The sequence below is a fragment of the Natator depressus genome, chromosome 2 (genome assembly GCF_965152275.1).
Source record: "Natator depressus isolate rNatDep1 chromosome 2, rNatDep2.hap1, whole genome shotgun sequence".
NCBI lineage: Eukaryota > Metazoa > Chordata > Testudines > Cheloniidae > Natator > Natator depressus.
This window is the reverse complement of record NC_134235.1, coordinates 140,578,924-140,606,437: the sequence shown is the minus strand read 5'-3', so window position 1 is coordinate 140,606,437 and position 27,514 is coordinate 140,578,924. Positions and strand designations below refer to the sequence as shown.

Here is a 27,514-nt window from a genome sequence, read left to right as displayed (position 1 = left end):
CTCCTTACTCAAGAGCTGCGAACCTTCCTCCACCCCTCCTAGTACAGGTGGTTTTTGGGGATCACCTTGCCCCCTTCACTTGCATTTGGGGCCAGAGTACCACCGACTGCTTGCTGTTGGACACTGTCCAGCAAGACTATATTACTGAATACTTCTCCTTTCTGTCCCGCTACCCTACCCCAGCATTGCCTGGACACTCCCTTGTAGTGCCACCTTTTCAGAGAGGAAGCGGATGCCCTCCTGCGGAAAGACTCCATAGAACTCCTACTGCACCGCTATTGGGGACGGGGCTTCTATTTTCTTGTACCAAAGAGGGGATGATCTACGCCCTATTCTGGACCTCAAAATCTTGAACAAATTTATCTGCAGATTCCATTTCTGGATGGTCATCCTTCCCCTCATTCTCTCCTCCGTGGAGCCTGGTTTGTGGCTCTCGATATGAAGGATGCCTATCCATATAAACATCCATCCCACTTGTCGCAAGTTCCTTCAATTCACAGTGGGTCATTCCCACTCTCCTTCTGGGTCCTCCCCTTCGGGATCAGTACTGCCCCCTGCATGTTCACAAAGGTCTTTGCTGTCGTGGCAGCATACATGTGCTGACTGAGTCACTCGTTTCCTTATCTGGACGATTGGCTCCTTTTAGCACCATCCTGAACCGGCCTTCTGACTACCATTCAAACCCTACGTTCCCTCCTCGATGCCCTAGGAATCCTGATCAATGAGGACAAATCTGTCCTCATCCCTACCCGCCTCCTTACTCTCATAGGAGCTTGTCTGGACTCTGTCGCGGCACCTGTCTTCCTTCGTACTGCTCTCACCACACTCATTGCTCCGCCGCTGCCCGCGCATGCATCGGTGCCTTTCTTTTCTGGGTCATATTACAGCATGCACCTCAGTTTTGCTGTATGCCCACCTCCATGTGCTCTGCCTTCAGTTGTGGCTCTGCTCTGTTAACAACCCAGTCAGACCATGTCAGCAAGCTGGTTCTTTTCACCCCCGACTGTCCTTGCCCCTCTCACCTGGTGATGCAACCTGTCTTACAGCAGCCTCACGAAGGGCGCCTCCCTCATCGGCTGGGGAGCTCATCTGGACGGCCACACAGCTCAAAGCCTCTGGTCGTCCGGGGATGACCATCAAGGCAGACAGCCTGCAGTTCCAGGATGTTATCTGCCAACGTTTTCTACCCTTTCTCCACTCTTACCACGTCCAGCTGCTGTCCTACAACATGGTGGCAGTCATTTGCATAAACAAAGCAGTGCTCCATCCCTCTTTTTGTACAGAGGCCATCCTCCTTTGGAACTGGTGGCTCCAACGCAACATTACAGTACATGCCGTTCACCTTCCAGGCATCAGCAAGTCCCTGGTGGAGATGCTTATTCGCTCCTTCCATGCCAACCACGAATGAGAACTCCACAATCCCATTCTCTGGATTCTCTTCTGTCTCTGGGGCACACTGTGTTGGCAATTCTTTTGCCGCTCTGGAGAACCAGAAGCTGGGGCTTCCAGGGCTACTCTCGCCTCTTGTCCTGGACCACCGACCTCCGCTATGTATGCCCGCCCATTTCCCTGCTTCCCCAGGTGACCACATGACTCTTCTCCTCATTGCCATCACCTGGCTTCGCCGGTACTGGTACACAGATCCCCTACATCTCTCCGCTTGCTTTCTGCTCCGTCTCCTGGATCTTCTTACGCAAGCTAGCGCCTAGCTATGATACCCCAATCTGGGCCCTCTCCAGCTCGCAGCCTGGTATTTAGATGGGGCTCATGCATAGATATTGCATGCTCCTCCCCTATCCATGACATCCTTACCCATAGCTGGTGCCCGTCCACTCACGTGTTACTGAGCCAAATGGCTCCGCTTTCCCATCTGGGTGCAGCACCGCTGACACCACCTGCAGTCCCGTCATCCTCGACTACCTGCTCTCTCTCCGAAGATCAGGCCTCATCCACATCCACCTGGCCGTGCTTAGTGCCTTCCTTCCACCTCTGGATGGGTTTTCCATCTTCACCCACACTACTAGTTCCTGCTTCCTTTGTGGCTTTCTCAATGCTTTCCCTGCAGTCCAGAAGCCTACTCCTTCCTGGCACCTTAACCTCACCCTTTGCAGCCTCACCAAGCCACTCTTTGAACCACCTGCCCCCTGCTCCCTTGCTCATCTTTCCAGGAAGGTGATCTTTTTGGTGGCCATCACATCCATGAGACGCCTTTAACAGACTGCAACGATGGCAGATACACCTTTCACTGTCTTCCACGAGGCCAAGGTCTCCCTATGCCTCCATCCCAAATTTTTGCCCAAAGTGGTCTCGTCATTCTACCTTAATTAGTGCGTACACCTCCCGACCTTCTACTCCAAACCGCATGTCCCCCTCGAACATGCGCTCCACACTCTTGATGTTTGGCGGGCACTAGCCTTTTATCTTCAGTGTACCTGCCATTCTCTTCACAGTGATTCTCTAAATAGGGGTAGTCGATTATACTTTGTCCAGGTCCAAATTTCTTGGTCAAGGTATAGCTAAGGTCTAGACACCAGAGAATAAAATAGAAAGATTCTGGGGTCCATTCAGAAGCATCTGGTGGTCCAGATTTGGCCCAGCATCCACCTATTGACTGCCCTGCTCTAAATGGATCACGCAGTGATTTGCCGATTGCTAGGCGCTGTCCTCCCCCATTACCCCCAGGGGCGTCACGACCCACTCAGTGTGGGCATATGTTGCTATGTCTGCCTTCCTCGCAGATGTCCCATGGCATGAGATTTGTAGGGCAGCCACCTGGACCTCCATCCGTATCTTTTCTGCCCATTATGCTATCGTCCCTGACACTGCAATGGATGTGGCAGTTTTTCATGCTGTCCTACAGACTGTCTCTTCTCGTGAGCCCTTGCACCCACCTTCTCACTGCTACTCTCCCACCTTTTGGAATCCACATGGGGACCAGCACTTGAAGGAGAAGAACTTACTATAACTGGAGATTCTTCGAGATGTATGGTCCCTATCTGGATTTCAGTCCCACCTTCCATCCCTTCTACTCTGGGCTCCCCTTGCTTCTGGGTGAGAGGGAGTTGGAGCATTGTGCAAATTGACAGCTTCTTAGATCCTTGGACGTGCCACACAGTCGACACGTGTGCGGGTCAACAGACGTTACTGTGAACAGTTCTGGCTCCGGCACATGGCGTGCATGTGCACTCATGTTTGGAATCCAGATAGGGACCACACATCTTAAAGAACTTCCAGTTACAGTAAGTAACCTCTTGCGTCCCTGCACTGTTGATCGGAGAACTTCGGTAGCCGAGTCCATTGGGCCTGTACATGTGCTGTCTCCTCGTGCTGTGCCAAACTGTCCTCAGTTCCTTCTGAACCACCCTGGCTAGAGACTGAACCATTAGCAGTCTAAGAGTATCATCTTAATCTATTTACCTATAGTTAGCCTCCGAGTTATAGTTGTAGTCCGCCCCCCTCCCTGCCTTTTTTTTTTGTTTTTAATGATAAAATAAACAACTTCCTGCCTTTTTCTCCCCCCATCAGGGACCCTTTCCCCCAGTGGGGTATGCTCGGTTCCTGGGCTTCAAGAAGTGCCTCAATTGTAAAAAGGCAATCCTGATTGTGGATAAGCACTCAGTGCATTTGCTGCTTTGGGGAAGGCTGCATACAACAGAAGCGTGGTCTTTGCCCACAGCTCCGTCCAAGATCCCGCAAAGACAGAGAGCTCTGCTAGAAGATTATCTTAATGGAGGCAGCTCTTCAACTCCAGTTGCCTGGTAGACGTGAATCTTCCCCACCGCCTTCAACCCACAATCCTTAGATGTAGAAGAAGCAGGCTGCAGATCCCTCTCACACAAATCTTCTCAGAAGAGAGCGGGAAGCCCCCATAGTGAGCCCCAAGATAGCTGCAAGCAATCACAATCTCACTTGGAATCTTCGGCACTGAGGCCATCTCAGTCCGGCACCCAGGGTTTACAGAAACTGACAGTAACCGATAACACTGATGTGCATATGAACCTGATAGGCACCAAGTTCGGCGCCAAAGGACAGGAGTAAGCACTTTTCTAAAAAGACATTCCCAGTACGCAAGCCTGCATCATTACCTCCAGCGGTGGCTCAACTGGCGCAAGAGTGACCGGTACGTATCAGATTCCTGTCCCCCTGGCACCGCCACCAATGCTGGGACGATCGGTAGAGGTGGAACTCTGCCATTCAAGAGACCTCAGCATGCCAGAGGCACTGGAGTCCCCTCCTCTCGGTACAGAGACCTCTGCCCCAAGCCACTACCAAACACAGGAAATATCCCTGTTGCCATGCCCTGCCCCTCCTCTCTTTAGCGAGAGTTCAGACAGCGAGCTTGAAGAGGTAGTGTTGCTGTACTCCTCCCAAACTCATATGGTGCGCACTACCAACAGAGCCCAAGGATATACCTGCAGATGGCCCAACCACCACCATCCTGGTATGTCCACCCATGGGTGCCACCGCGGGGTGGCACACTCCCTTGGCCACATCATCCAGGGCTTTGGGACTGCCTTGAGACTTAAAGGATCAGGAAGCCAGTACCAATGAGGGAGTGACTTCGAGGACCATATTGTCTTCCTCCAGACGAAGTCGCCATTCTCCACCATCTTTGGGGATACCCATCATCAACTCCTTGATATCTTTCATTCTTCTACCTCCTCAAAGATCACCCTCCTGATTAATGAGGCCATTTTAGACCTGGCAAAGACCGTGTGGCAAACCCCGGCATTAGTGGCCCTGACCTGCAAGTGGGTAGATAAAAAATACTATGTCCCTGCAAAAGAATCTGAATTTCTATTCTCCCACCCGCCACTTAAACGCCATCATGGTGGAAGCGGTCAACTTTTGCGGCCCATATCAGTCAAGGATTTCTCCTACAACAGAGATTGGAAGTACCTTGATCTGTTCAGCAGAAAAGCGTACTCCTCAGCCACTCTGCAAGTTTGTATTGCCAACTACTAGTCCCTCATGGCTAAATACTATTCTATAAAACGACTCAAAGCTGAATGACGTGATTGAAAAGATGCCAGAAGTACATCGTGAGTCATTCAAAGTGAAGACATTGCTGCAATTTACCCTCAGCATGGCTGCTAGGTCCATCTCCACGGCTGTGGTGATGCTACAATATCATGGCTTCATTTGTCAGGATTCCCGAAAAAGGTGCAGTCCGCGATTGAGGACTTTCCCTTTGAGGGAACGAAGCTCTTCGAGAAGACTGACACCTCTCTTCACACCAGAAGGTTTCTAGGGCTACCCTCTGTGTCACTGGGTATTTATACACCAGGGCAAAGACTAGTCCCCAACCCCAGAATAGATCACATGGATCTCAGTACCAACCTCAGCACCACTACAAGCCACAAAGAGAGGGAAACTCCCTAAATGAAAACCATCTTGCCCACAATCTTTGTCTACGTCTAAACACCACTTTTGTCGGGCAGGTCAAGGTGTCATTAGACCACTCCCCCTGACTGACACGGCCGACCATCATACCACATCCATTTGGCCACTGATTTGGCAGTGTTCCGCAGTGTCTGGGAATGCATAACATTGGACCAATGGGTCCTAGAGATTGTCCGAACCCAGTATTCCATTCAGTTTTGCCTCCCTACTCTCTGCACAGCACCCTTCCCAATCCCTTTTGAGGGGTCTTTCTCATGAGACTTTACTATGAGACAAGGTGGATTGCCTCCTCAAGCTGGGAGCCATAAAACCAGTACCTCAATAGCTATGAGGCAAGGGGTTCTATTCTTGTTACTTCCTAATACCTAAAAGGAAGGGAGGATGGAGACCCATACTAGACCTTGGAGCTCTCAACAAGTTTGTCAAGGCTCAAAATTCTAGATGGTTACCTTATCAATGATCATTGCAGCACTGGAACAGGGAGACTGGTTTTCCACCCTTGACCTCCAGGATGCCTATTTTCACATCTTGTTGCTACCAGCTCAGACTGTTTCTCAGGTTCACTCTGGGACATGACCAATACCAATGCAGAGTGCTCCCCTTCAGGCTAACATCAGCCCTCAGGGTATTTTCCAAGGTTCTCTCAGTGGTGGCTGCTCATTGACTCTCTCAAGGGATAATGATTTACCCATATTTGGATGATTTTTCTCCTCAGAGCCCGGGAGGCTCACCAAGTAACCAATACTATGATACATTTGTTTACAGAACTGGATCTACAGGTCAATGCCCAGAAGTCAACCCTCACTCTAGTGCAATGCCTGGAATTCATAGGGGCCAACCTCAGTGCATTATAAGCCAAAGCCCTCTTACCTCAACACAGGTTGCTATCCTTAGTCACACTCAGACACCGTTCAAAGCAGCCCACAAGTACCAGCCAGGCTTTGCCTCCAACTATTGGGACATATGGCAGTGGGCATGGTGGTGCTACTTCATGCCAGGCTCCACGTGTGATGCCTCCAGATGTAGTTTGGCTCAGTTTACAGACTGACCAAGGATAGGTTGGACAAATCTGTCACTACCCATCAGGATAAACTCCTTAAACTGGTGGAAGGACCCAGCCAATGTTTGTAAAGGGATCCCCTTCTTGCAAACATCAGTCATCGCTCCTCACCACTGACACATCACTCATAGGGTGGGGCATGCACCTAAACATCCTCGTGACATAAGGCAAATGGTTGCCTGTGGAGATATTCCTCCACATCTGTCTCCTCGAGCTGAGAACGGTCAGGAATGCCTGCGCCTCTCCTCCTGCTGACACAGGATCACATACAACGATCCTGACAGACCGCATTGCTTGTGTTTACATCAGTCAGAGGGGGGAGCCAGATTGCCCTCCCTTTAAGCAGAAGTGATGAGATTATGGAATTGGTGCCATCTCCCACAATGTTACACTGTCTGCGGTGTACGTCTCAGGTACACACAACTTAAAAGTAGACAGTCTCAGTCAGAAATTCTCTCACAACTGCAAGTGGGAGATACACCTGTCAGTACTCACAACCTATTCAGATGATGGAGGACACAGTCTGCAGATCTGTTCACTGCTCGCCTGAACAAGAAGCGTCCACGCTACAGCTCTAGAGAGGAGATGGGACAACACTCTAGGTGAGGCTCCCCCAATCCTCTGGTACACGGATCTTCTCTACGCCTTCTCTCCCTTTCCCTTACTTTCAAAGGTCTTGCTGAAAATAAAAAGGGACAGAGCTAGTGTAATTTTGATCGCTCCTACTTGGCCAAGACAGACCTGGTACCCTTACCTGTCACAGCTTGCGCTGATCTCTCTCCCAGCTATTCTGCACCTCCTCTCACCGAACAAAGGACGTACCTTACGTGCAGAAATGGGACGTGCACCAAATCTGAAACCTAGACCAACAAATCTCCCCAGAATCTGTGACTCTTCCACATATCCTAGAGTGTGCTTTACCCTAAAATGGTCTGGATTATCTCTAAGCTCAGGGTCCACCTAGCATCTATTAGGGACTTTTACCAGCCTGTAGAGGGGTCCTGAAGGCCAAATAGAGGCTGCTAGGTAAAAGATTGAAGTCCAGGACCTCTGTGGTAGCATTCTCTGAAATACTTCCAGTTCCATGCGCAGGGGCATTACAGGAAGAAGAGCAGGGTCTCAATGTGTGGATGAGACGATGGTGTAGGGAGGAGGAGTTTAGATTTATTAGGAACTGGGGAAACTTTTGGCAAAGGGGGAGCCTATACAGGAAGGATGGGCTCCATGTAAACCAAAATGGAACCAGATTGCTGGAACTTAGTTTAAAAACTGTTCTATGACCACCTTAATTTTAAGGGCTGGGGGAAAGCCGACAGGTGCAGAGGAGCACATGGTTTGGACAGAGACATCCCTTAAGGGAGGATCTATTAATGGAGTTTCCCTATGCCTTAGTAAGGAGGAGAGGATGGAAGATGATAAAATACGGGTAGGATCTGATGAGAAACAGTCAAATGAAAAAAGTCCCATTCAATTACATCATGTAATGGCACGCAGCTAAAAAGTGACAAGTTTTTAAAGCGCTTATATATAAATGCGAGAAGTCTAATTAATAAGATGTGTGAATTCTAGAGTGTCTTGTATTAAATGAGGATATTGATATAATAGGGATCACAGAAACTTGGTGGAATGAGGATAATCAATGGGACACAGTAATACCAGGGAACAAAATATATCTGAAGAACAGAACAGGTCATGCTGGTTAGGGATTGGCGCTATATGTGAAAGAAAGCGTAGCATCAAATGAAGTAAAAATCTTAACTGAACCAAACTGTACCATAGAATCTCTATGGATGGTAATTCCATGCTCTAATAAGAAGAATATAGCAGTCGGGATATACTACCAACCACCTGACCAGGATGGTGATAGTGACTGTGAAATGCTCAGGGAGATTAGAGAGGCTATAAAAATAAGAAAATAGGGGATTTCAGCTCTCCCCATATTGACTGGGTACATGTCACCTCAGGACGGGATGCAGAGAGAGTTTCTTTACACCTTAAATGACTGCTTCTTGGAGCAGCTAGTCCTGGAACCCACAAGAAGAGAGGCAATTCTTGATTTAGTCCTTAGTGGAGCACAGGATCTGGTCCGAGAGGTGAATATAGCTGGACTACTTGGTAATAGTGACCATAATATAATTAAAATTAAAGGCCCTGTGGCGGGAAAAACACCACAGCAGCCCAACACTGTGTATCATTTAATTTCAAGAAGGGAACTACACAAAAATGAAGACGTTAGTTAACTGGAAATTAAAAGTTACAGTGCCAAAAGTCAAATCCTTGCAAGCTGCACGGAAACTTTTTAAAGACTCCATAATGAAGCTCAACTGAAACGTATACCCCAAATTATAAAACATAATAAGAGAACCGAAAAAGTGCCACTGTGGCTAAACAACAAAGTAAAAGAAGCAGTGAGAGGCAAAAAGGCATCCTTTTAAAAAAATATAAGTTAAATCCTAGTGAGGAAAATAGAAAGGAGCATAAACTCTGGCAAATGAAGTGTAAAAATATAATTAGGAACGCCAAAAAAGAATTTGAAGAACAACTAGCTGTTCAAAGTAATAGCAAATAATTTTTAAGTACTCCAGAAGCAGGAAGGCTGCTAAACAGCCAACAGGGCCACTGGACAATCGAAATGCTAAAGGAGCCCTCAAGGATAAGGCTATTGCGGAGAAACTAAATGAATTCTTTGCATCAGTCTTCATGGCTGAGGATGAGGGAGATTCCCAAATCTGTGCCATTCTTTTTAGGTGACAAATCTGAGGAACTGTCCCAGATTGAGGTGTCAGACGAGGTTTTGGAACAAATTCATGATGATGATAAGTCACCAGGACCAGATGGTATTTACCCAAGAATTCTGCAATTTCACATCTGAATTCCTTCAGAAGTACTAACTGTAGTCTCAAAAAGAAAAGGAGTACTTGTGGCACCTTAGAGACTAACCAATGTATTCGAGCATAAGCTTTCGTGAGCTACAGCTCACTTCATCGGATGCATACTGTGGAAAATACAGAAGATGTTTTTATACACACAAACCATGAAAAAATGGGTGTTTATCACTACAAAAGGTTGGGGGGCTGTCTTGCCTACAGACAGCCCCCCAACCTGAAGCGAATACTCACCAGCAACCACATACCACACAACAGAACCACTAAACCAGGAACCTATCCTTGCAACAAAGCCCGTTGCCAACTGTGCCCACATATCTATTCAGGGAACACCATCACAGGGCCTAATAACATCAGCCACACTATCAAAGGCTCGTTCACCTGCACATCCACCAATGTGATATATGCCATCACGTGCCAGCAATGCCCCTCTGCCATATACGTTGGTCAAACTGGACAGGTCTCTAAGTAAAAGAATAAATGGACAGACACAAATCAGATGTCAAAAATTATAACATTCAAAAACCAGTCGGAGAACACTTCAGTCTTTCTGGTCACTCGATTTCTGATCTCAAAGTGACTATCCTTCAACAAAAAAACTTCGAAAACAGACTCCAGCGAGAGACTGCTGAATTGGAATTCATTTGCAAATTGGATACAATTAACTTAGGTTATCTTGCATAATGACTTAGCCGCTCCCAGTCTCTATTCAAGCCTATTTCCCCTTGTTTTCCTAACCTCCCCTCCCCCCTTCCTCAGACATTCTTGTTAAACCCTGGATTTGTGCTGGAAATGGCCCACCTTGATTATCATACACATTGTAAGGAGAGTGATCACTTTTATATAAGCTGTTACCAACAGGAGAGTGGGTTTGTGGGGGGCGTGGGGAGAAAACCTGGATTTGTGCTGGAAATGACCCAACTTGATTATCATACGCATTGTAAGGAGAGTGATCACTTTAGATAAGCTGTTACCAGCAGGAGAGTAGGGTGGTGGGAGAGAAAACCTTTTGTAGTGATAAACATCCATTTTTTCATGGTTTGTGTGTATAAAAACATCTTCTGTATTTTCCACAGTATGCATCCGATGAAGTGAGCTGTAGCTCACGAAAGCTTATGCTCAAATAAATTGGTTAGTCTCTAAGGTGCCACAAGTACTCCTTTTCTTTTTGCGAATACAGACTAACACGGCTGTTACTCTGAAACCTAACTGTAGTCTGTAACCTATCATTTTGATCAGCTTCTGTACCAAATGACTGGGGGATAAGTAATGTAACGCCAATTTTTAAAAAGGGCTCCAGAAGTGACCTTGGCAATTACAGGCCAGTAAGCCTGACTTCAGTATCAGGCAAACTGGTTGAAACTATAGTAAACAACAAAATTGTCAGACACGTAGATGAACATAATTTGTTGGGGAAGAGTCAACGTAGTTTTTGTAGAGGGAAATCATGCCTCACCAAATCTACTAGAATTCTTTGAGGGGATCAACAGGCAAGTGGACAAGGGGGATCCAGTGGATATAGTATACTCTAGATTTTCAGAAAGCCTTTGACAAGGTCCCTCATCAAAGGCTCTTAAGCAAAATAAGCTGTCATGGGATAAGAGGGAAGGTCCTCTCCTGGATTGGTAACTGGTTAAAAGATAGAAAACAAAGGGTAGGAATAAATGGTCAATTTTCAGAATGGAGAGAGGTAAATAGTGGTGTCCCCCGCAGGTCTGTATGGGGCCCAGTCTTATTCAATATATTCATAAATGGTCTGGAAAAAGAGGCAAACAGTGAGGTGGCAAAATTTGCAGACGATACAAAATTGCTCAAGATAGTTAAGTCACAGGCAGATTGCGAAGAGCTACAAAAGGATCTCTTAAAACTGGGTGACTGGGAAATAAAATGGCAGATGAATTTCAATTTTGATAAATGCAAAGTAATGCACATTGGAAAACATAATCCCAACTATACACATACCACTCAAGAAAGAGTAATTTTGGATAGTTCTCTGAAAACATCCACTCAATGTGCAGCGGTAGTCAAAAAAGCAAACAGAATGTTGGGGATCATTAAGAAAGGGATAGATAATAAGAGAATATCATATTGCCTCTATATATGAATCCATGATATGCCTACATCTTGAATACTGCGTGCAGAAAAGATTCAGAAAAAGGCAACAAAAATGATTAGGAATATTGAACAGCTTCCGTATGAGGAGAGACTAAAACTGGGAGTTTTCAGCTTGGAAAAGAGATGACTAAGGGGGGATATGATAGAGGTCTATAAAATCATGACTCATGTGGAGAAAGTAAATAAGGACGTGTTATTTACTCCTTCTCATAACACAAGAACTAGGGGTCGCCCAATGAAATTAAGAGGCAGCAGGTTGAAAATAAACAAAAGGAAGTATTTTTTCACACAACACACAGTCAGTCTGTGGAACTTTTTGCCAGAGGCAAAACTTTTTGTTGTGAAGGCAAAGACTATAACAGGGTTCAAAAAAGAACTAGATGAGTTAATGGAGGCTCTGTCCATCAATGGCTATTAGCTAGGATAGGCAGGGATGGTATCCCAAGCCTCCGTTAGTCAGACGCTCGGAATGGATGATGGGATGGATCGCTTGATGAGTATCTGTTCTGTTCATTCCCTCTGGAGCACCTGGTATTGGCCACTGTCGGTAGACTGGATACTGGGTAGCTGGACCTTTGGTCTGACCCAGTATGGCCATTCTTATGTTCTTGTGCAAGGAGAATTGTTTGTTTGAAAAGGTCTGTTTTAAAATGGCATTTAGATAGTTGCGTAACAAGTGTAGCAAGAAGTCTCACTTGTTGAAATTTTGCATATATAGTACTCGTGTGTGCTTAGCCAAGTTTGTTTGGAGGAAACACTGTAATAAACTGTTCATTTCCAATGTTTGAAAAATTTAAACATGGACATTATCTCAGTTCTGTACAGAAGTGTAATTTGGAAAGGTGAAGGACAAATTTGTGTCAGTTTATTAAATCTTTGTGACCTCTTCTGCTGATGCCTTAAAATGTGGTCTTTGTACTACATATTTGCCAAATTATGCAAATAAAAATTTCTTAATGATCTACAGTAACTTACAGTGCAGTACATAATATCTTTGAATTTGGCTTGATTAAGTTTTCATTAAAACTTTAAAAATAAACAGACCCTCCGCCCCCCCCCCCAAAAAAAACCTCCCCAAGAATCTGAACTTGTAGAAAACCCCAGTAGCTTTTAAGTTAAACATTTCTGACCCAGAACTTGTCACAATCCAGTTTGAAGTCACACTGTCTTTGAAGGTGCCTTAACTTTAAGATTTGAAATATCAACAATATCAGGCTTTCACTTTTTTCTTTATTGATGATCTGAATTGTGATGTCCCCTGACTTAATCAGGGGTGCTGATTTACACCCACCTCTTTAGGCTTCAGAGCCTGAGCTGAACCTTGGAAGAGTTGTCCACACGGATACTTCTAGAGCACTAGGATGACCTTCAGTAGCCTGAGTCTGTTGCCCCAGGGTGGGAGGTTTGCTGCCATGGGCTATTTAGACGTACCCTTAGTGTTTTGTCTCTAAATCTTCAGTGCCCCAGTATTCCAAACTCCTGTAGGTTTTTAGGTTAATATAAAAAATTGATTGCAAATTTCTGTGATAAAAGTTAGTTTGATGACATTTTTGGTTTAATGTTTCAGTCAAAAATTGAGTTTTTTGTCAAAATAAATTTTCATGTGTTCAGTTTCTGATGAATTTTTGTTTTTTGATAAGCCTTTCAAATTTGTAGAACAGTTTCTAGAAAACCATTTTTTATTTCTGTCGAATTTTTCCCAAGAAGGGGAAACATTTCCTAACCAGCTCTAGTTAAAACTACCAAAACCAAATTAGGGTTTTTCATACATTCAAAACTCAAACAGCTGAGCTGTCTATTCAAAACTAGCAATTGCTTGTAGCTTGAGAGCAAGCTTGGAAACTGTCAGCCCAAAATGAATTTGATAAAATTCTGAAGAACTTAAAAGGTGTGCTAGGATAGAATCTAGAGCTCAGGATTTTTGTTGTTTGTTTGTCATTTAAATAAATGGGATGGGTGTTTCACCCAGAATTGAAGTGAGCCGCACTGAAGTTAGTCTTAAGTGAGGCAAGGCTCCACATAATACACTGCTTAAGAAACTATTAGCTAAATTAAGCATGTTGCACAGCAAAGATTACCATCATTCTGAACATTAATACTTTATTTCCCACCTTTCCATGAATGACATTCAAAAAGCCTAGCTTTTACAGAAGTGAATAGCTTCTGCATATGAAATATGTAAGGACTGAAAGTCAGTTATTTCGTGCTGAAAAGCAACTTTTTTGCATGCTAGGTACTCTTCCTATGTCTGTTAAAGAATTCAGCAGTGTGCCCACTGTGGTGCACCTTCAGTATGCTAGCATGCTGCTTTAAAGTCTCTACCTTAATATGGTATCAGAAGGGTAGCCATGTTAGTCTGGATCTGTAAAGGTGGCAAAGAGTCCTGTGGCATTTTACAGACTAACAGATGTATTGGAGCATAAGCTTATGCTCCAATACATCTGTTAGTCTATAAGGTGCCACAGGATTCTTTGCCGCTCCTACCTTAATATAGCCCTCCTTTGTATGGTGTCAACACAAGTCCTTAGTAGCTTTTATACTCCATGAACTGAACTGTTTTCTTGGAGAGCTTAAATAAATGTGAAGCTGGTATACTTTAATGCGTTGTTTCTTCAAAACTTTGTTACGATGCATAATAACTAACCAACTTTAGTGAAATGTTTATATTTTTGATCTGGTTTGGATTATTAGTTATACCTATACAGCAAAGCGTTAGCTGTCATCTAACTATTACTAAATCAGCTGTTGTAGTAGTTACTGCTGTTTATATCCCTCCTGCAATATAATTTGATGATCACTTTGGATAATAATGTCTTGGCTGATAAAGGAGTTTAAAAAAGTAGCTTTCTCTGTTATGTTAGGAAGATACAATATGCCAAATTAAATACCGTACTTACACAGAAATAAAATGTGAATAGAATAAAATAAAGCGTTAACTGTTCCTTTGGGTAAACGGCTAGTAAAAAGACTTTTAAATAGCCTGATTAAAAAGTCCTATAGTCATGCTTTTGAGGATAGAATTTGACATGTTAATGCATCTTAAAATCTTTATAGAATTTGTAATAGATTATAACAGACCTATTTTTCTTATTTACAGAAATATTCATTGCTGCCTTACTTGATTTTAGTATTAAAACAGTTCCTTCTTCAGAGGGATTTGAATGAAGTTTTTACTGGTGGAATTAGCTCTTACAGCCTAATTTTAATGGCAATTAGTTTCCTGCAGGTAAGTTCTCTATTTTGTTTTAGTTACGCTGTTCTTAAATTTTTGTCTCTGCAGTGAATTCCCCAATTTTCAATTGGCTTTTAGTGACGCACAGCTCTCCCTTTGTTGTTAAGGCTTTGTGATCTCCATTCCCTGCAGGCTGCCTCTCGTAGCTCTGAGAGCTCTGCTCAGAGTATGGATGAGAACAGCAGCAGAGGCCTCTGAAAATGTGTTATATGATATGATCAATGTGGAGAATGGCATAATGGCCCTCTCTACATGTCCTTTTTGCCGAACCTGCTGCCTAGAACTGTCCCTTCTTCTGGCAGAGGCTGCCAGTCGTCTGTCCCACCCCCTATCTGGTTGGGCTGCAAGCCAGCAGGCCACCCAACATGGTAGTCATTTCACTAGAAACACTGGAAACAAACTGTAGTCAAATTATGGTAATGTCAGAGAGCCTCACTGATTTCTCCATGACTACTCCTCCCTGATCTTTGTTACTCCTTCCTCCCTGTTACCAGATCGAGGATTGATGGAGGGGTTTCCCTGAGGGTCCTTGCATGCCCCTGAATTCCTTTGGAATCTTCTCTGCATCCTTTGCTTTCTTGCTTCCCTTGTCAGCAGACCTCCTGCTGTGCTAATGGGAGTAGGCTTGGAACCAAGTCAGCTGGGCCTGGCTCTTCTCTCACCCAAATGCCTGTTGTGATAAAGGCTACTTCTGACATACAAAGATGTATGTTTATGGAGCACACACAGAATTTTGATACCTTGTTAAAAAGGTAAATTTTATGTGTGAAACTTGTGTTCAGTATATTATAGGTGAGTCTGGTTGCCAAAAACTTTCCATTATAAGACCTAGTTTTCAGTTGCTTATAGCTTTGATTGGGCTGAAACTTTTCCATTCTAGGGGTTTCCCTCAGACTGGCTCATTGCAAATTTCAGCTAAAATGGTTTAAGCAGTTTCCTAGAACAAAGCTAAGGAGAAATACAATCATAATTCAGTCCCTTTGTGTGGATGCACTATGATAGTCTTTAATTACATACTTTTTCCATATGGCCCATTTGTAAATGTTTGCAGAGTTTCTGGATTATTATAAAGACTAACTACAGTGAGTTGGCAGTCAGTTAACTCAGATTAAAAACAGGGCCTCACACTCTGATCTAGGCATATGCTCCAGCATAGGCGTTCTTTATGGGTAGCTTTGAAGTTTAGTTATTGGCTAGTTGTCTGCTGTGTGAGGTGTCTTCAAGTGTGTACATGTGGTAAAACATAGGGATGATGGTGAGAGGCCAGCATTGCGTATCTGCTCTAGAATGCATAAGCATTTGCAGGGGAAACACGGAGTTCTATTTTCTGTCCACCTTCTGAAAACTGCCACCACTGCAGAATCCTTATGAAAACTTAAACCAATATTCCTTCATTAACTATGCATCAAATCTAAGTGGCAATTCTTCTCTGTTGCTTTTGGATTAGAAAACTGGACTAAGCAGAAAGATTCGGTTAAGTACCTATAGGTTCCATATAGTATTCAAGTCCTGCCCACTGTTGGTTACATTAGTGAAGCGAAGTTTAAGGAAAGCTTAGGAGAATTTAGTTGGGAAAGGTAATAGAATTTCAACTTTTAGGTTCATTCTGGGCTTTTTAATGAAGTGGCTGTAATGGACCAGTTTTATGTCTTACCGTTAGTACATGGCTTGTCAGTTGCTAGTACATGCCTGTCATCTACCCTCACTCTTTTAGTAAGTATCAGACATTCTTCTTTACAGTTGCATCCAAGAATTGATGCCAGGAGAGCTGATGAAAACCTTGGAATGCTTCTAGTAGAATTTTTTGAACTGTATGGAAGAAATTTTAATTACTTGAAAACTGGTATTAGAATAAAAAATGGAGGTGCCTATATTGCCAAAGAAGAAATCATGAAAGCCATGACCAATGGATATAGACCATCCATGTTGTGCATAGAAGATCCTCTCCTCCCTGGTAAGATTACATAACTTTTTAAATACTTTTTTTTAAAATCAGAAATGTAGAGTATGATAAAAAGATCAAAGTTGTTCTTTGTTATGTGAAGGAACTACATTGTGTTGCTTTAAGATGTCCATGGGGGGAGGGGATAGCTCAGTGGTTTGAGCATTGGCCTGCTAAACCCAGGGTTGTGAGTTCAATCTTTGAGGGGGTAATTTAGGGATCTGGGGCAAAAATTGGGGATTGGCCCTGCTTTGAGCGGGGGTTGGACTAGATGACCTCCTGAGCTCCCTTCCAACCTGAGATTCCATGCTTCTATACCTTGTATTCAGTTAAGTTTACAAAGTGCAAGACTAAAAGCGCACACAAGAAAAAATTTATAAATGATATGTAACATTCAGAATTATGTTGGTATACGTGAAGAAATGAGTTTACAATTTAGAATATTTACCTGTATATGAATTTTACCTGAATTGTAGCTTCATCTGTTTGGTTATTGTATTTGTCTATTCAGTTTACCTGTTTCTGAGTCACTGACAAATCAGAAAATGACTGAATGTCCTAAAAAAAGCACAAGTCTTTTTGGGAGTACGCTACATACCACCAGATCACACTAGAGAAGATGATGACTGGTTCCTTAAGCCCCTATCTGTAATATGTAGGAAAAAAAGATTATGGGGGACTTCAATCTGAGTGACACCTGCTGGAGATCTTGTGCTGCCAGTGCTAAACATCCTTGAAATTTCTAAATATTAAAGATGACAGTTTCCTAACTCAGAAAATTTTGCATCCAACTTGGGTAGGGGAATTTTATATCAGACCGTGCTTGACAGATAAATAGGAATTAATCACAAAATTAAATAGTGGTAGTTTAGGTACAAATGATCATGACTTCATTACATGTGATCACTACATTACTTAGTCTGCAGAAGAGAAGAATGAGGGGGGATTTGAGAGCTGCTTTCAACTACCTGAAAGGGGGTTCCAAAGAGGATGGATCTCGACTGTTCTCAGTGGTAGCAGATGACAGAACAAGGAGTAATGGTCTCAAGTTGCAGTGCAGGAAGTTTAGGTTGGATATTAGGAAAAACGTTTGCACTAGGAGGGTGGTGAAGCACTGGAATGGATTACCTAGGGAGGTGGTGGAATCTCCTTCCTTTGAGGTTTTTAAGATCAGGCTTGACAAAGCCCTGGCTGGGATGATTTAGTTCGGGATTGGTCCTGCTTTGAGCAGGGGGTTGGACTAGATGACCTCCTGAGGTCCCTTCCAACCCTGATATTCTATGATTCATTCTTTATGCAAACAGAATAAAGTCCAAACCAGTTATGTATGTACAAAGGAGCCAGTTTCACAGAGTGGTAAATGATTGAGCCAAACCAGGTGAGAGGATTTAAACGTACAATTAGGAATGATTTATTAGCAACTGTTCAAGAGTATTTCACTAAATGCCTAGCAAGTCTGCCAAAAGAAGGCCATGCTAGTCCAAAACCAACATGGGTTGGAGGGGAAGTGAATGCAGCTATAAAAATTTAAACATATATAACAAATTGAAGCAAAAGGAAATGGATAGTAATAAATAAATTGGTAGCTACGAATTGTAGGAACGTTAGAAGGGAAGCAAAAAGAACACAAATCTCTGGCCAACAGAGCTGAGGATAATCTTAGGAACTGAAAAGAATCTTAACAGTCCTGTTACTCAGTGGAAATGGTAGAATTGTCAATAATGCAGAAAAGGCAGAATGATTCAATTTGGGGAAAAAGCGAGATATATTTATATGACAATATTGAGGGTACACTTTATTTGAACAGTAACTTGGAAGAATGTTAAACAGTAGCTAGAAAAGTTAGACATCTTAAAACTAACTGCTCCACATCCAAGAGTTGCATCCAAGAGTTTTAAAAGAGCTGTTAGAGGAGTCTCTTGTTCATTAAAGTTGACTTTTAATGAGTCTTGGAACACAAAGTAAAGTTTGTGCCAATATCTAAAAATGGTAAACAGGATGACATGGGTAATTATAGGCCTGTCAACCTGATATTGGTCCTGAGCAAAATAATGGAATGACTGATATGGGACTCTATTAATAAAGAATTAAAGGAGGTTAATATAATAAATGCTACTCAATATGGGTTTATGGAATATAGGTCCTGTCAAACTAATTTGATCTTTTTTGACGAGATTACAAGTTTTGTTGATAAAGTAAAAGTGTTGTCATATACTTAAACATCTGTAAAGTATTGACTTGGTACCTCATGACCTTTTTTATTTAAAAACTGGAATGCAAAATCAACATGCACATTAAGTGAGTAAATAAAATATAACTGCAAATGAGGAATAGTCAAGTCGGGGATTTCTAGTCAGGGTTTCATAGGGATCAGTTCTTGACGCTACACTATTTAATACTGTTTATCAATGATCTGGAAGACAACATAAAATCATCACTGTTAGTTTGCAGATGACCCAAAGATTGGGGCAGAGGTAAATGAAGTGGACAGGTCACTGATACAGAGTGATCTGGGTAATTTGGTAAACTGGGCACAAACAAACAATACGCAGTTCATTGCAACCAAATTTGAAATCCTACATCTAGGAACGAAGAATGTAGGTCATATTTACAGGATTGGGGGCGGGGACTCTATCCAGGGAAGCTGCGGGGGGGACGGACAAAAAAAACTTGGGGGTCATGGTGGATAATCAGCTGAACATGGGCATGCAATGCAATGCTGTGGCCGAAAGAATGTGATACTAGGACGGATAAAATTGGAATCTCAGGTAGGAGTAGGGAGATTATATTACCTCTGTATTTGACACTTGTGTGACCTCTACTCCTCTAGTAGAATACAGTGTCCAGTGCTGGTATTCACAATTCAAGAAGGGGGTTGATAAATTGGACAGGGTTCAGAGAAGAGTCACAAAAAGGATTAAAGAAATGGAACACACATCTTATAGTAAGACTCCAACAGCTTAATCTATTTAGTTTAACAAAGAGAAGGTTAAAGGGTGACTTTATTAGTCTAAGTACCTACCTGGAGAACGAAAATCAGGTGGTAGGGCTATTTGGACTAGCAGCCAAAGGTATAACAAGATCCTATGGCTGGAAGTTGAAGTTAGTCTAATCTGATATCCAGGATAACACAGGTCAGAGGATTTCCTTAATTCCTGACTATCAGAATGGTCCCTTTTGGCCTCATCTATAAATCATGGCTTTGGGGCATTCAGTAGAATATTTTTTGAACAATTCTGAGTTTCCATTAACACTTCCCACCGTAAGCTTGTTTCCTGTCTGTATGCCAACAGTTGGTTCAGGCTTTGGAAAATTGGTCCTTCATAATATACATAATTACTGGTGAGTGCTGTATTCTGTTTGCACAAGGTAAATAAATGCTGATCATTTTCACCAGTACCTAGGGAACAGCTAATTTGTAGGTAAACAGTTAAGACTTCATTCAGTCGGAATGAAGCCTCATATTGAGTTACCCTATGTTGGGTGCAGGATTTATGTTAAAACTTCCTTGGAGTTTCTAAAAATAATAGTTAATTTATTACTGACTGCATGAGATATCCCACAGATACACCCGCTTCCCCAGTTGCACATTAGATGTTTAGGGAGAAGTTTGTTCTGTTCTCAAGTTGAGGTTTGGCAATCTAACCGGTGCCCATCGGTCCCCTGTCTTCAGTTTTACTAGTTTTTTAATGCTTATGGATTGAAGTTCAGAATCACAGGACCTCAGAATAGTTTGACTGTGGAACTGTGTCTTTCATATAGAGTGCTACCTTCCTTCCCTTTTTCCCATCCTATCCTTGTGGAACAAGTTGTAGCCATAGATTTTAATGTTCCAGTCGTGACCTATCCCATCAAATTTCAATAATATCAGCCATGTCCTATATCCTCTCATACATGTGCATCTCCAGTTCCTCTTATTTATTATCTAGGATGCTATCACTAGTTTATATAGACAATTAAAAAGTTCCTTATATGTCTCCTAGTGCTTGGATTTGTCATATGCGTGATGCATTGGGGCTGGCTTACATATTTGGGCATTTGTACCATTATTGCCTTATCACCCTCCCCATTCATGGTTGGTTTAAATATCTCCTGCTTCCCTAGCTAATATATCACTCAGGAGATTGGTAACGTTACTACTGAGAGAGAGAGGATGTCAGAACTTTACAGCCACCTCTCTCTGTATTCAGTGCCCCAATGTTCCACAAAACCAAAACCTCCCCCCTGCCCCCAAGTCACTTACTGGATGTGAACAGTTGGTTAAGTATCTTCTGCCAGGTAGGCATATCTTACCTATTCAAATCCCTGCATTGCCATTTTGGTATTGGTGGCACCTGTCTTGGTCTTTCCTGTTCTTTCCCTGTGGCACAAAGTCTCCTGAGTACTGAAGGTCTAAAGTCTTTGGGCTTAACATATGGGTATCTGTGAAAAGCAATGTCCTGTGATATATAGGATGATCCAACTAGATAATCTAATAGCCCCTTCTGGCCTTAAATTTTATGAAACTAAGAATTAAGTTCACGCCAGCTATACCTTTTCAAACCTATCAAGGCAATGTGGTTGCACAAGCATAATTAGGGGCTTAATTTGGCCTGCAGAAACTTTTACTGGTAATAAGTGAAGTGGAAACAGTTGGTTTCTGAGGCTTCAGGCCTCAGAAGATAATTGAGACAGACTAACTGTACAGTACCGTAGTCAGTGGACTAGAAATAAGGTTCTACTCTAAAAAGTGACTAACCTTCACTTTAAGATTGTGTTTCATCCAACTAGGATTTGGCATGATTCATGCCACTGTCTTCTTAAAGTGACTGGTCTTGGATCTAGGGCAGGGGTGGGCAAACTTTTTTGGCCCAAGGGCCACATGGGAGTTGCAAAACTGTATGGAGAGCTGAGTAGGGAAGGCTGTGCCTCCCCAAATAGCCTGGCCCCTGCCCCCTATCTGCCCCCTCCCACTTCCCGCCCCCCCTCAGAACCCTCCACCCATCCAACCCCCCCTGCTCCTTGTCCCCTGGACCCCACCCCCTATCCAACCCCCCGTCCCCTGACTGACGACCCCCCCCCAAACCTCTGCTCCCTGCCTGCCCCCTGGGACTCCCTGCCCCTTATCCACCCCCCCCCCCACCCCCACCCTTACTATGCCGCTCAGAGCAGCAGGAGCTCACAGCCATGCCGCCTGGCTGGAGCCAGCCACGCCGCCGCACTGCCCAGCAGGAGCGGCGGCCCAGAGCACTGGCAGCGTGGCGAACTGAGGTTGCGAGGGGGGGCTACCCTCCCCGTCCGGGATCTCAGGGGCCAGGAATGACGGTCCCGAGGGCTGGATGTGGCACGCGGGCCGTAGTTTGCCCATCTCTTATCTAGGGGCAACTGGAGGAATTGTTCTAGGTTTTGCTCTTAAACGTTTGGAAAAGAGGTGGTTATCAATCATCCTTCTGATGCTTTATACCTCTTCAGCTCAACTGCCCTTAAAGTAGCATTAGTAAATTCTCCTTTTATTTTTTTTGTTCTGAATTATTTAGTCCATGAATTGCAATTTCTAGTAACAAACTCTGAAGTTGCAACACTAGTTTACAGGCTTTCCTGCCTTTTTGTAAGGTTCTAATTACAGTGCATATCATTCCTTTCTTGGGTCACAAATAATTGAGGTTGTGTTGGTTTGGAGTTTTCTTGCTACGACAGTTGGCGGGTGATGGCAGTTCCCCATCTAACTTATGGACAACTACTAACCTTGTTTTGCTTTTCAATCTCTGTAGCATATTGAGTCTTCTGGTTAGTGTAGATGAGGTAAGAACAGGAGAGGCAGTGAACTCCAAATTAACTAAAACTGTTAATTCAAAAAGAGAAGAGATTAGTCATGGGGGTGTTCTGGTGTGCTTTATTATTCACATTAATGTATAACTTATTTTAAGAAATTTCAGATACCTTCCCCATACAAATAATGCAGGGTAGGTTGAAGCTACTTTTAACAGGGATTACTTGAAATTTATTTTACAGGTTTTATTCTAATCCTCTTTATTGGGATTGAGTTTTTTACGTTGCCATGCTTAAAAACTGGCATTCGTAAAGTGCCAGACGACAGTTACCTGACTGGCTGCCTTAATTCAGTTTGGCAGTTTTGTTAGCACACTTTGGTGTGCAAGAACAAATTTTCAGCATGAGATCCTTCGGATAATCAACTCATACCATCCGTGGTGAAGCTTCTTTGGTATTGAGCTTTCAGGCTGACAGGATTTTCTGGTTACTAGTTTAAAAATGTGTTAATCGATAATTGTCACATTGTTACAGGAAATGACGTTGGCAGAAGTTCTTACGGTGCCATGCAAGTGAAACAAGTTTTTGATTATGCCTACATTGTTCTTAGTCATGCAGTATCGCCGCTTGCAAGATCATATCCAAATAGAGATTCTGAGAGGTAATAGTCCACTTCTTAAATATGCATATGTTTATGTAATCAGATAGGAATATCTAAAAATACTTCTTAAAATCTTCTCAAATATAAGAAGGGGTATTTATTTGTTGTATACTACCATTCTATTGAAATTTGCACAGATGTATTCATACTAAACTTTGTGTTATAAGAATGCATGTTTTGGTGCATGTGACTTGAAGTGTCTGTTTAGGGAAATGTAGCAGACTGCCTAACAAATCTGGTGGGAGCTTTTATTCCTTTATCTCCCTTTCCTCAGCATGGATGGAATCTAGTAGATATGCTGGTCTCTGTTCTGGATACATCCTCTTCTTTTCCTCAAGCAATCTATTTTAAATATTACTCAAAAGTATGCACTGCTTTCTTTAGTTCAGTAGCATATTTGTGCATGTGTAGCTATAAGATGCAAAGAATGAGGAGTGATGGCTAAAACAGACCACCTGAACAAAGCCAGGCTAGTGTTTACGCAGTTTTTAAATATTGCTTTAATAAATCACTAAGATAACACTATTCATGCTCTATACATAATTTTCAAATGGCCGTAAGTTTACATGTACTCATTTTTAAGCTTTGATATTTATAATGCATGTAACCTATATAGCATTTTACAGCAAAGTGCTGATGAGTCGTCTAAGCTCTCTGCATTTGCAACTCCAGATGGACCTTGTATGTGTGAATGTGTTGAATTAAATCCCTTAGGCCAGATTGGAGGCAGTTCTGCTGAAGAGTCTTGCTTAAGGCTTATCTATATGGGGAAACTTGTTGGCATAATTGAGTATAATTATACCGCTAGTTATGGAATAAGTGTCTATATGGGCAGTTACCCCTGTATAACAAGTGGAATCATGCTGGAAAATTTCCTCATGTAATTAAGCTTCTTGGTTGCAGTGTTGGTATGCTCTGAAAGGCTAGACGTGGCAAAATGCCTCTACTGTTTTGCTTTCAGCAGAAAGTCTTAGCATCTCTGCTGTCTACCACAAAGTGGATTCAGTCTTTCACATTTCTGGGCCTATTGCAAGTGGCCTAATACTTGCTTTTAACATGGTGACTGTGGATCTCCAGGCTTTCTTTCCTGTCATCTGATGTGCAGTCATGACCTCCCTGCTCACTTGCTGCTAGACTGACCCAGCTGGTACTCAGATTAGACTTTCCCCTTATCACTAAGGCAGAGTCTGTCAAGGAGGGGAAGGTAACAAGAGTAGTACATACACAGCTATACAAAGTTAACCCCTTTGCATTTCGAGGTAATTCTGGGAACTAGCTATCAAAGACTCTGCATCCAACAATCTCTCACTCCCTCTGCTTCGGTAGCAAGGGATGGAGCAGTTGAGGGGTCCTTGAGGTTTGTTAGGCCTTTGTGTGGTCATGTAGGGAGTTGCGTTCTGTTCTTGTGCTGCAAGCTCTTGCCGATAATCTCTTACTTTGCCAGTGCATTTAGGCATACATGATAGAGGCACGCTAGACAACGAAGCTTTAGATATCATTTTGTATTTCTTGGTCCTTTCAGCTCCTAGCTGGAGAGAACAAATCACACAACCCATCCCTCTTAAACAAAGAACTGACACTTCTGAGGAAGGGGTAACTTCTTTGAATGCAGAAGTCTCGGATTTGGGAAGCACATGAAGGCTCTCCAAACTCAAACAAGACCTATAAGGCTTTGATTATGGGACCAAACTCTAAAGCCTCAAGTCCATAAGATCATCTGTTAAAAACAAGGGGGTAGCTCAGTTTCCCTATCCTGGAATCCTAACTTCCATTCCTTAAGGCTTCATCCAGTTTTCTTTCCTAGGACAGAGTATCAGTATGGCTTTTCCTGCATTGTTTTTAGTGTGTTCCTCACTCTCTTGCCTTATCTTCCCCCCTGTTTATGGTATGTGCTCTATCTCTTTCCCTTTCCAAATCTACCTCAATAGTTCTCTTAATTCACGCCACTCTCCGTCCCCTATACTCCTGCACATATTATCGTCCCAGTTTGATTAACACGCAAGCTTGCAAAATTTGCCAACATTAACAACCAGAGAACTAAACTTACTTACCTATGTTCGATATTGAAGGACAAATGGTCAACCATTTATATAGAAGGGAAGCTTTATGTCTGAGCAGACTTGGGAGTGAGACTCAAAAGTTGGACCAGATTCTGAAGGTAGGCAGACTCTACCAGACAACTAGATCTCTTCAGATATTTGGATAAGATAAATAAGTTTTTTATTGTCGGACATCTTGGTATGCCTTCACCTCTCTTCTCTGGGCCATGGTGGAGCGAAAAATTTATTGTGCTTTGACATACCAAACAAGGTATGCCTAGCCAACTTGTTGGTTTTACCATAGCTTGTGTATGAAAAGTGGCTCTATGTCACCTAATGTGGAGTCCAGTCTTGTTTTATATCCCAGGATGATTCTTACATGTAGAACTGAGTGCAGAAGAGTGAATTTAGTATACTGCAGGTAATTCCTTGGTTGATAGACACTTCAATGTTAGTAATTCTGTTACTACATACAAGTAGGTCTGGATAGTGTCTGATGCAAGGAGAGTGGACCTCAAAATTGCACACATTAGGTAGCCTATCCCTAGTTCTTAAATTCCAGAAAGACCTTAGTCACAACATCCTGAGTAAAGTTACCAGCAGTGGGAACACTATCTTTTCAGGAGGCAGGAATCTTCATGTATTCTGCTTTTTTAAAAGAAGGCGTCATGAACAGGATCTGTGAACCTGGTTTTTCAAACACTGACTTTACCTTTCAAATGACTAGGTATGGTTTCCTTTGTTACCTATAAGGAAATATCTTTGGTGGTCATATCTGCCCTCAGGGTCTCATTTGTTAAAAGGACATTACATTCCTTTGTGCATGGCTGAGACTCAGTTGCTCCCCCTCCAAGGGCAATCATCATCTGAGGATATACCAGTCTTGGGGGAGATAAGATCTTCAGTACAGAGGCTATGAAGGAGAACAGATTCTTCAAGATGACCATTTGAGGAGAGGAGATTGTAATAGAGGCTTGCAAAAGCATTCCTCTGATGTGAGGACTTGCAGTTTATTCTATGTTAACTGGATGGGTAGTAGAACCAACATCCCCTGTATTTGTATGCCAGTAACACTGGTGTTCCTAGGCTTTCCCCAGTCATTACAAGATAGGCTGCTATTTGTTGCTTTAAGAGTTTGGGTTATACAAGCATAATGTTTAATTACATCTAAGCTTGGAAGGATTAGATTTATTTATATGTAAATCTGGATAACTGTCGATTTCGCCATACACAAACTGATAAATATTTCCATCGATGATCAAAATTTACACGTAGGCAAAGAAAGAAAATGCTGCTTGAACTTATTTGAGTTTGATTTAAGGCTATTTATTTTTTCTGTTTGGACGTGACTGTTTGTGTTTTAAGAGTTATACAGCATTTACTTTTTGAATCTGTCTCTATTGTCTGACCCTCCCCCCATTATTTCGGGCCACCATGAAAATTTAGATCAATAGAAAATTGGACTTCCTACTCTTGTCTTAATTTGTCACGAACCTATATCCATTCTGAGGTTACTTGCTGCTATCTGTTTTATTTGCTTAGCTTTACATGTTGAATTCTCTGGAAGCATTATTTGAGATGTATTGAAGGTCTAGTCTAAGCTCTATTCCCTTTGGAAAAAATCTTCAGAGCTGCCACAGATTAGTACTAAAGAACAGCTCTTGCTCAATAATGACATCTAATCCATCAATTGTTTCAATGTTGGAAGTGACACACCAGGGTCTAGGCATAAATAGTAGGGTTTTAAAAACTATATTCTATTCCTTCATAAACACTTAAGGAAACAAACAGGGTTCCATTTTTCAATGACCACACCGTGATGTAAATGTTTCAAAATTTAAAAGTATTTTAGTACTTTAAAACTCCATCTAATCACTTTAAAAACACTAATGGATCACCTGATGTAGGCCTGATCCCTATTTTAATGATGAGGAAACTAAGACCTACTCTACACTGCGTGGTTAGGTTGACATAAGATGCCTTGCATTGACCTAGCTGTGGAAATGTCTTCACTTAAATTTGGCTCCCACCATGTAAATGCCTCTGTCATTTTAGTAACACCACCTCCCCAAGCAGCGTAGAGTTACAGTTGATGTAACTACATCTATGCGGTATCAGTGCATACACTGTTTTTTACATTGACAGTTACTAGCTTTCAGGAGCAGTCCCACAATGGCCACACTGACCATACACTTGATACAAGCGCTCTTGGTGAGGACGTGCATCACAGAAACAAGGAGCCAAGTCTGCACACACAACAATTTTATAACTGCACGGGATGTATGCTGATGTATGTTAGGTTAACATAATTTTGAAGGTTTCTGAGTAGCAGCTGTGTTAATCTGTATCCACAAAAAGAAAAGGAGTACTTGTGGCACCTTGGAGACTAACAAATTTATTTGAGCATAAGCTTTCGTGAGCTACAGCTC

At 42.7% G+C, this 27,514-nt stretch overlaps 1 protein-coding gene across 4 annotated transcripts in view; it reads left to right on the top strand.

The window, feature by feature from the left end:
- The window catches only part of TENT4A (terminal nucleotidyltransferase 4A), a 102,160-nt gene that overhangs the window by 37,716 nt on the left and 36,930 nt on the right, over nt 1-27,514 (top strand). For all 4 annotated transcript variants that reach the window (XM_074945069.1, XM_074945068.1, XM_074945067.1 and 1 more), the window contains exons 6-8: nt 14,561-14,689; nt 16,436-16,649; nt 22,920-23,046. In XM_074945069.1, coding sequence (XP_074801170.1) covers nt 14,561-14,689; nt 16,436-16,649; nt 22,920-23,046 — 470 coding nt within the window. The remainder of the gene's footprint in view (nt 1-14,560; nt 14,690-16,435; nt 16,650-22,919; nt 23,047-27,514) is intronic.